General features: G+C 40.7%; 1 protein-coding gene across 1 annotated transcript in view; it reads right to left on the bottom strand.

Annotated features, from left to right (window-relative positions):
• PITPNC1 (phosphatidylinositol transfer protein cytoplasmic 1) overlaps positions 1 to 10,936 on the bottom strand; it is a 214,838-nt gene that overhangs the window by 6,960 nt on the left and 196,942 nt on the right. The window contains exons 8-9 of the mRNA XM_061392419.1: positions 10,804 to 10,867; positions 1,297 to 1,415 (exon numbers count right to left, since the gene is read on the bottom strand). Coding sequence (XP_061248403.1) covers positions 1,297 to 1,415; positions 10,804 to 10,867 — 183 coding nt within the window. The remainder of the gene's footprint in view (positions 1 to 1,296; positions 1,416 to 10,803; positions 10,868 to 10,936) is intronic.

Consider the following 10,936-nt stretch of genomic DNA (forward strand, 5'->3'; position numbering starts at 1 on the left):
CTTCGCTACGTGGCATCTTCCCCCTTCCTCTGGTTTCCTTTGTCATGCTTATATAGGGAGCAGCTTTCAGACAGCGGCTGAGAGGGGACAGGTATCAACATTCCTGAAGAAAAGGTAACCGAGAGTGATGGAAATTTAAGGACGTTTTCCTTACGAGCACTTCTAACTTTAGAATGGGGAGAGAGAAAGGGGGAAGCCCTATAGGAACTGGCCAGCGTCTCCAGAGGAACACTTCAGTTAAGTCTGATCCAAACAGCTTCTGCAAATCCAATCACGGCATGCAAGAAGAGTTAGGGCCATTTCAGCCTCAAGGGCTGCCACATGCAGCCAGAAGCAGCACATAATGCCTGACAGGGCACACTCCCAAGACATGCTCTCAGTTCACTCGACATTTCCAAGGTGCAGCCAGAGGTCTTCACAAATCTAGAGCATTCACACGAGCCAGCTCTCAATTTTCTGAAACTACCCTGTCAATTTCTTACATAGCTGATATGCATTATTCTGGGGCTGACAGACAAGCGGGCTCAAGCTGGCACCCAAAGAGACCACAGCTCTGGCCAAAGATACATGAAAATGACTTGGTGATTACATTTTCTTTGTTATCTGTAATTCTTCCTCATAAGCGTGGATGACTGATGGAACTATATTTAAGATGCTGGCATGTAGACAGCACACTGTCGGCTCCCAGTCACCAACATGCCATTAAATACCCTTGGGCTCTCCGAGGCTTAGGCCCCAGCTGGACCTAGCTCACCCCACCTCACTGCTCAGCCAGTGTGTATGCGTGGGCAGCAGCCCCATCTGGACAGGAACCTAAGTAAAAAGGAACCAAGGGTAAGACAGCCATAAAGAGCCGTGGAAAGCATTTCAAAGCAAATGCAAAGAAACTGAAAATACCTGATGAGCCAATAGCCCTCCCTGAAACGAAGGACTGAACGTTAACTATGTCTTTAAAAGTTACTGGCACTGATGTTCTAGCTTTCGTGTGACATCCGTTTCTAGCCCTCTGTTCTTCTGTGGTGCAGGCCACAAAATGTTTCCATTCTCTATACTCTTGGTTTTATGACCAAGACAACGTAACCTCTGAGTCAAGCGGCTTTAAAGAATAGAAATGTCTGGAAGCAAGAGGTAACATCGTCCAGTTAAGACCCAGCTCAGGTTCTTCGCCGACAGCCTCTGGGCTACAACGCTTTTTTGTGGAAGTTTGAGAACTGATGCGTTTGAAGTCATTTCAAAGATCGGTTTATGGGTACGTTTGGTAAAGAGTGGGCAACATGTTTTAAAAATTCTACATACACTTGTTTGGGCCTGGCTCTCTATGTCATCCACAGTGGAGGAATGCTGATTGCAAACTTTTATGTTGGTTTGTTCATGCATGTTTTTCTCGTATTCCCGAACATCATCCATTGTCATATCTGAAAGAAGGTCAAGACGTTGGCAACTTCCGTTATTAAAGGTGAACTTTCAATGGGGGAGACTTTAGGGGACGATGGCAGCTTAGCAGAAGCCAAAGAGAGGAGTGAAAAAGCGGGGAACTCACTAACTTTATGAAGAGTTAATCATAAAGTTAGCTAAACCAGCCAAAGGCGGAGTGAATACAAGGGAGTTAAGTCAAAACAGTCTTAGAGCTGAGAAGAATGGAGATTATTTAGGGGTGATTCTTGTACAGTGAGTTAGGTGGGTAGGAAGTATTAGCTAGGGTTACAGCCTGAGATCTCCTAAAAGCATGGTTAGAAGATCCCTGTAAGGGACAGGGTCAAGCTTGTATGGTTTAATACTTACCTTTCATATACCTTTCAAAATAGATCTGGAGATTCTTTACAGCAATGCGTTCAACAACAGAAAGGACACTTTCATTGCTATTGTAAGAGACATGGCATTAAGGGCAGAGAAACGATGCCCACTGCTCCTGGTGAGATTTGGGTGCAGTGCTCACACAGAGATGTATTTTTGCACAGAACACATGGTGCCAGCGAGTGCAAGTCTACCCCGAACTTCAAGTCTAGCCTAACAGCATGAAAAGGGCTGCCACTACTCCCACCCACACAGTTCTATAAATAAAATGGCACATGACATTATGACTTTTGGGCCTGATCCTGCAGATTTTTCAGGATTTCAGAATAATAATTTCTTAAATCCTGTGGTTCTAAACAGTTCTGGTTGTCACGACAGAGGTGGAGGTGCTACTGGCATGTGGCCGGGAGGTGCCAGGGATGTGGTAGCACAGGCCTCCTCCCTCCCCGACAAAGAATTATCTGGCCCAGAATGTCCGTGGTGCCGAGAAGGTTGAGAAACCTTGTCTAAATCCAAGGGATAAAAAAACTTCAACAAAGAACCTGTTATCTTCGGTATGTGCAATGCATAAAAATAATAATTAGTGTCACTTTAAATGTTTCTGTTGCTTTATCCTGCACTCCCCACTCCACTCCTTGGAAATTTTACAACAATTCATTAGCAGTTTCCCCAGATGGGGATTCCTCTGCCACTCTCCTGGCAGAATTTAACTTCATGCCTCTTTACAATGAATGGTACACGCTCAACAATAGGTTAATCAAGCTACCATCTTGATCACTAATTAGCTTGGTGGGGATTTAGAGCGAGTATTTACAGCTGGAATCTTTCCCTTAGTATTTTCTGCATCATGTGGTCTGCTGTCTTTTTATATCAGCCCTTGTGTGTCACGTGACAGTCTCTTCAATTCCAAAGGGCAGACTTGCGAGAAGTTTATGAATTAATTCAGTGTGGTCTGGGGCCAAGACGGAGGGCAGCTCTAAATCCAGACCTGGGTGATATTATTTAGCTGGTGACACCCCCACACCCTGAAACCGTTAATTAAAAATGCCATCCATAAGCAATGTAGGTATCAAGAATGCTAAGCAACAGTCTGGCCAAGCGAAGAGCATGCTTTTCTTTTAGAAAATCAAGGTAACTGCAAAGCAGTAAAGAGATGCTGCTTTGTGAATAGAACAAAACATCTTTGTTAACAATAGTAACATCCTTTCAATACAACCACTTTAATTTCAATGCCCGGTTATCAAAAGTTCTTAAACCCAAATATACCTGGAATGAATACTGAGATCATTTTAAATTAAGAGTTTAAAATTAAAGAAATTTCTTTATACATACGTTCATTAGACACTTTATTTCCCCCCTCACTGGCATGCTAGTGATTTTAAAAACAAAAACAAAGGAGGCTTCATTTCTTTGTTCTAGTGAATCTCAACGGAAATCATTCTTTACCTTTAATTAGCTCAATGTTAACAGGGGCTTAAACTGTGTGACTAGGGACTTTCAAAGATTTTTATGGATGTGAAGAAAGATTTAATAATGAAGATACTCATTATTAGCTTGTTCATAATAGTGAAAAATTGAAAACAACTCTGGGGCCTGATAGTATTATGCAGCAATTAAAAATGATGCATAAGAATATTGAACACTATAAAGAAATGGCTTTGGTATATTGTTAAATAAAATATTGGAGGTAAAAGAAATCATTTTTGCCAGAAAAAAACAAAAGGATACACTTCTAAATGTTAACAGTGATTGTTTTGAGGAGTTGAAATTTTAATTTTCTCCTTTCGCTTATCTATATTTTCTAAATTTTCTACATCAAATCTGAATTATTTCTGTAAGAAAGAAAGAGTGTTAAAGAAAAAAAAAAGGAAAGAGAACGTTATTTCAAAATCAATTATTTGGGGTCCTTAGAAGATGGATACCATCAATTTGCACTTGTATAAGAAGATACACTTTAGAAAAGAGTATTTGCCGATTTTAGAATCATGATCCCCCCCTTTTTAAAATGAAGAGTTAAGAAACAGTTGCAGAAAACTTCATCTTAAAGAAAAAAAATCTCTCAATTAGACCACATAATAATGAACATTTCTAGGGAGTTTCCTGGTGATCTACTGGTTAGGATTCAGTGTTTTCACTGCCATGAACAGACAAAAAACAGAAAAAAGAATGAACCTTCTAGTACAGGGTGTTCTCTAAAAGATAATGATAATTTGGTCCCAGCCAATGCTGAAGGAAAATGTTTGTCTAAATCGTGAACTATCCTCTCATACCATGCATGCTTATGGAAATGATGTCAATATTCCTCAATAATTTATGGAAAGCCTAATCAAGTGAAAATGTTCTTATTCAGGTTATCTGATAGAATGCACTACATCTTGCTTCAGCAAAGTGTATTACCTTGAAATCTATAAATGAGTCAATTTTTTAGTAAATTCAATTACACATGCCCGATGATGGATTATACTTTTGGAGTTGATTCATCTTCATTACTAATTGATTTTCAAGGATCAGAGCGACTTCTCACAGTTTAGGTTCAGATCTCTTTGTCCCCAGCAAAACAGTGCTTATGTATATCAGATAAACTCTTAAAGGAATCCTATGTCAATTATTTTGCAAATAACTGAATTTAATTATCCCTTAATTTACAGATCTGAAAGGTCATATTTACTTTTTTCAAGTAGAGTTTCTTAAATGAAGTCTTCTTAAACATGTAATACTGGCCTAATGGCCTGATTTAAGAGACTACTGGACCTAGTTCCAAAGTTCTTCTGATAAGGAAGCTATATCCCAGTATCTTTGACACTTGGCCATTAGAGGGTGACTGATCATCTGGCGGCATAAATATTCTCTTTGTCGCAAGATTTCCTGTCTTTGTCCTCTTGCAAGATCGTTTCTGTCCTTGTTTTTCTCACCCTCTTTCAGGTGAGAGAATAAGCAGACCCCAGTCTTCTAGTCCAGCATGTGAAAGTGAAAGTGAAGTCGTTCAGCCATGTCCGACTCTTTGCGACCCCGTGGACTGTAGCTCACCAGGCTCCTCCGTCCATGGGATTCTCCAGGCAAGAGGACTGGAGTGGGTTGTGACAGTCACACTAAATTGGCCTGGGTAGAACCCTCTCCTCTACCACCAGCCCAGCTTTATTATAGAAGCTCTGGACTCAGAGGATTTGTTAAGAAGCTCCTTCAATTTCTTAAACCATGAACTAAGCAAAATATACCTCTGTATGAGTCTTGGTCTGCTTCAACTATTTTCTGTTTTGTTATAAAATGTGGATTTCAATTATTATTTACTTACTGAATCACTCAACTGATGTGTGAATTATATTCCATAGAAATAATTCAAATAGTACTGGATTATATAGAGAAAAGAGTTTGATCTCTTTTAACTTCCTGTATCCTATTCCTTCTGGATATAACCACTGACAGGTTTTTTCCTATGAATTTGCATGTGTTACACATGCACATTACACACACACATAGAGTCTCATTTATTTTCACATTTATGGAATCATACTATAGTCTACTATATGATACAAGTTGATCTGGCCTACTTTTTCCACTAATGGAAAATGAACATATTTCCATACCAGTACATATAGAACTACCTCATTCTTTTTAACACACAATACTTATCATATGAGTGGTATCATAATTTACTTGACCATATTTCTGTTGAAGGACATTTACATGGAGACTAGATTTTAGCTCTTATCAGCAACACTACACTGAATAGCTTTGTATTTATATTCAGGAACATGTATGTGCATTCCTTAAGAATGCGTATCTAGAGCTGGGATTACTGGGCCACAGATTATTTATATTTCCCATCATCAGTTTTTATGGAAACTGTTAGTGTGTTCTCCCACCTATACAAAACTGGATTATTATCGCTCGTTTTAAATTTTGCTATCAGATGGGCAAATGTCATATCTTCTTGCCATTTTCATTTCTTGTGATTAGTAGAGAAGACACTGGTTACTTGCATTTCTTCTTCCATGGTTTACCTATTCAGGTTGTTTACCTTTTTTCTAGTGAGTGCTGGGTTTTTGATTTATAGGACCTCTCTGTATATTGTGGATATTAGTCCTCCGTTGGCTACATATATCACAAATAGCTTCTCTTAATCGTTCAGCTTTGTTTATGGTGGCAATTTTCTTTCAATCATTTTATTAAAGATTTCACTGGAAGTGGAGGCAAGATTGTATATCTGAAAGGCCTTTAGGGTAGAAGTCAGCTGAATGTACAGAGATGCTCCAAATGCCACCAAACAAAATGTCTGCAGTCAGGAATTTTCCTTCATTAGTTTTAATAGAGAGTCAGATTCATGTTGATGTATGGCAAAACCAATACAATACTGTAAAGTAATTAACCTCCAATTAAAATAAGTACATTTATATTTTAAAAAATTTAAAAAAATTATATAACTTTCAAAAAAAAGAGTCATATAGCTTAATTCAATGACCTAGCCAATGGCATATTATATTTTATTTCCTTCTACAAATATTTTCTCTCCATTTCCAGGCCTGTCAGCCTAAACAGAAGTAACTTTTTCTTTTGTTGGTGTTCTAGTCAAAATGGAAGTCTTAAACAAGTGGCTGGGTTAGAGGAAGCTCCAGCAATCAAGAATTATGTCTGATACCCCTTTGACTTCAACAAAATGGTGGCCCATCCTTTGGGAAGTGCTTTTTTTTTTTTTTTTTTTAAAGGCTATAAATTCAACAGGTGCTTATTACAAATAATTTACTTTTTTTTTTTTCCTGTAGTGAAAGTAGCTAATCCTCAAGGCTTGGTGTATACCCTTTCCTTGTAATTCAGATCACAAGATCTAGAATTGTAATCTACAGTTATGATTTTTCTGCAGTTCTTAATCTGGGGAGGTGGAGAGCAGAGTCACAGATCCCTTTGAAAATGTGATGGAGTACAACGGGTTCTTTCCAGAAAAATGAATGTAAGCAGATACACATAAAATGCTGCCTAAGAGACATGGGACTTAAATTCATGATTCAGGAAACCTGCAACCATTAAAAAACGCTGGCTTGGTGAAATCAACCAGCTAATGCTAGCCTTTGAGTCAGCTTCTTTCTCCAACTTCAGCTTGATTCTTTCACTGTTAGATTGCTCTTGGGACTCCAGAATGATCTCTAAGTCATTTTTGTGAGGGAGTTTCATCTGTACTAGCCAGAACAACCCCCTATTTTTTGGGAGGGTCAGGATTCATGAAATTCCACTCAATCACAGCCTCCCTTGGGCAACCCTCTGTGTTCCTCTCAAAATACTGTCAGATTTGTGAAGCAAAACCAAGCTTTGGTGAAGCTGGGCTGCCTATTTTTATTCACCTCTTCTTTTACCCCATCTTCTAAAATACGCAGTTGTTTTTTTCTGATTAGTGTTCCAGTCATGCAGGAGACACCCAAGGCTCATGGATAAAGACCAATCAAGGCTTTGAAAACCAAACCCAACTACTTCAACAGTAGAAACGGTTGTACTTTAGGACAAACAAGAGCAGAATAAAATCTGTTTAGGGAAATAGTTATTGGGACAGTCAAATGCTAGAATTCAGGAAGGATACAAAATTAATGCTTGGGCAAGAAATGATTACTGTCATTTATAGTGTCCTTTTTAAAAAAACAAAACAAAATACAACTCAGTTAAGCACATGCACTGGAGAAGGAAATGGCAACCCACTCCAGTATTCTTGCCTGGAGAATCCCAGGGACGGGGGAGCCTGGTGGGCTGCCGTCTATGGGGTCACACAGAGTCGACACGACTGAAGCGACTTAGCAGCAGCAGCAGCAAGCACTGGAGGTGGTGAGTCTAATTAGGGAGAAAGACATCATACAGGGCTGCCAGTGTATAAAGATATACAGTTTGGGCACTGTAGGAGCACAGCCCAGGGTCAACAGAACTAAAATTCAGCGCTCAGCCGACAGCACCTGCTGAATCTGCTTGGAAGGGGTGCCTTTTTGTAAGGCTTACAAGGCACCAGAGTTTAGCAGTTGGCCCTGAAGACATCTACCATTTTCTAGTCTAATTAAATTTGGACTGAATTAATTAAACTATCCTTTCAATCTGATTTAAAGTTGTTCTTAAAACTTTTGGGACTTCCCTGGCGGTCCAGCGGTTAAGACTCTGCGTTTCCAATGCAGGGGGCTCGGGCTCAATGCCTGATTGGAGAACTAGTGCCGTGGCCAAAAAATGAAAACAAAAACCAAAAACCGAAAAACAAAAAAACCTTTAGGATTCACCTGGAGGGCTTGTTAAAACACAATGGGGTGTGCCAGGCTACACCCCCAGAATATCTGATTCAGCAGGTTTGGGGTAGAGTCTGATAATCTGAAACAAGTACCCCAGGGATGCTGACGTTGCAGGCCCAGGACCTCACTGGGAGAGTAAGTGCCATAAGCTATAGGAAAGGGTTTCTTTACTTTGAAGCCTTTCCATGTTTACTAGTGAAAGCCTCACTGAGCCTGTATAGACCAAAGAAAAATAAACAACTTCAGGTACCCAAAACTGAAGGGCTGTGCTGGTGGGCGATGACACACCCGTTTACCTGAAAGGCTTGCAGTACACAGCATTACCTTGAATAAGGAAGAGGCTGTGGGCAGGGTTCTTAGCATTTAGTTGATTGAGTATCTGCATCTGTGTAATGAAGAAGCTACCACTTTCCTGGCAAGCCGCTCAGCTGGGGACAAGGATGCCAGTAATTTACATGAAATTGATGGGGTAGGTCTCAGACCCTTTGCAGAGTGAAAAGGCTGCTTGTTTTGGTTGGGGCTAGGACTGTATATACAGCGGGTGGAGGCCTTCTCAGGGAGTACACGGCGCCCTGATGATCTACGTCCACTAAACCACATGCTGTTTTTCTGCACTCAGATACAGAAAGGGCTTTTTGTCAGTAGGCTCCTTGAGTTAATTCCTGTCTCCACCTCTCCATCTTAAGTAGGTGTTCTCTTTTTAAAGGCCTTCCTTTGATGCGTTATTCTAGCTCTGGGCCCTTGTAATAGTCTGAGATTTTTTTTTTTTGGACTAAAAGTCTTTAAGTCTCTTGGTTGCTGAGGGCTTGGTTGAGATGGAAAAAAAATCGGCCCTTGTCCTCTGCACCCCAGCTGTTCCTTTACTAGAGGCCTGCCCACATTTTCTTGTCCTTTATCCTGCCTCTACTCAGACTCTCTTTTCTGGTCAATAGGCTTGCAGTGTTTTGTCTTCTTGGTTAGGGTGCAGCTACCCTTTTCCATGCTGCCTTTTCTGAAAAGTCCTCGAAGGCCTCATGGTATTCCAGAGAAATCTATTACGTTGCCCTGTCTCCTGGTCTTCAAGATGGTCGAGGTTTGGCTCTTCAGGCTTCAGTTCACTGACCAAACTTCTCACCAGTTTGAGCCTATTATTCTTTGACTATCCTTTTGAAATTCCCTTAGGACGCCAAGAGCGTGGACGAGTGCAAGTTGGGGGAGACCAGCAGTTGTTAACCTTTGGGGTGTCCCTCTAAGAATCTGTGAAAAGCTCCCCAGAAAAAACAACCAGAAAAGATCTGTTTAGTGATCTGGGGAAGTAATCACGGGAGACTCTCCCTCCTCCCATCTCACAACAGACAACCACCAAGAAGTGCTGGGGAGACTTGCGACAGTGTGGCCAGTCGGTGTAGAGCTGCCTGTGAACAGCATCCCGGGTCCTGGGGAGGTGTGATTATTGTTCTCTGGTTGCTGAGTCGTGTCCAGCTCTTTGTGACCCTATGGACTGTAGCCCGCCAGGCTCCTCTGTCCATAGGATTTCCAAGGAAGAATACTGGAGGGGGTTGCCGTTTCCTTCTCCAGGGGATCTTTCCAACCCAGGAATCGAACCCAAGTCTCCTGGATTGGCAGGTGGATTCTTTACCACTGAGTCACTAGGGAAGCCCAGGGGCATGTGATTAAGAGAAAGCAAATGGTGATCTTTCAAAAGCATCTCTTCTAGAGGTCTGCATTTGGGCAAGCCAAGGAAGAGGCAAAGATGTATTTGCTTTTCAGCAAATCTGGGAAAACTGTGCAAAAAAAGAAAAAAAAAAAAAAAGCACACCCATAGCCTACAAAACCCTATTTTGAAAAATATGGTTCAGAAACAGCTAACGGTCACTGTCTTTGTCTGTTCAGTCCACTGTAACTTTTCACTTTAAATTTGATGCCTTCAGCTAAGAAGAGAGAGGGCATTGGTGAAACAATGATACAAAGGCACCAAAATGCAATCGAGGTTATGCTGAGAACAAATTCAATGTGACTTAGGAAAAGGCCAAAGAGAAGAGCATTTTCATTAGGCAATCAGATCTGACCCAAGTCACCAACTGGGTGTGTTTGTTTCTTTTTATAGTCAAGGACTCAAGCCTCTGACGACTGATTCTGGGAATGTAGGGGATTCACGTGGACAAAATGATAGCACTGCAGATATGGAAAGTGTGGTTCATCCATCATGGGATGAAACAAACCTTGTTTCTTTTCACTTACTGGAAATATACAGAACTGGTTTAATTCTTCTCAACTCATTTTTTAAAAAGCTAGAACAACAGTCTCAGTTAGAATTAAGGGGTCACCAATTTCTTTGCCCTTGAATCCCTGCAGAGTCCTTATATTTTTGGTGAGGGAGTGTTTCAAAGGACTCAAGTCAAAGGACTGCTTTCACCTGATATGGTGCTTAATGACAAGATCAAGGCAGCATTGATCTTGAGGTCTGGGATAAATTAGAGGGGTTTGAAGCCAATCCAACAGAGGATCATAGAACCCTGCACTATCAAGCATGCAGGCATCAAACATATTGAGGTCCTACTTAGTCAATAATTAAGTGCTGTGGTTATTTTAGACCAAGCTTCTATCATTACATTCTTCTTCATTATGTCCCACGGACAATGCTATTTTCAATACAGGAAGCAATAGCTCTGCCTTTGTTGTTGAATTTCTAGGTAGCAGTTGAAGCCAGATGGACTGAAAGTCCAAGCCAATGTGTTATGAAGTTGTTCTATAACTGATTTTGTGGGAGTTGACTTACCATACCACTCATCAACCCAAGCAAAAGCCTGTCTATGTCCAATCAGAAGAATATCTCGAACCACCTAAAAAAGCAAAAGAAGGAAGTTGACAGAATACCAGGTTTGATTAAAACGATCTGGAAAAGGAATGGT

Source organism: Bos javanicus, chromosome 19 (genome assembly GCF_032452875.1).
Source record: "Bos javanicus breed banteng chromosome 19, ARS-OSU_banteng_1.0, whole genome shotgun sequence".
NCBI lineage: Eukaryota > Metazoa > Chordata > Mammalia > Artiodactyla > Bovidae > Bos > Bos javanicus.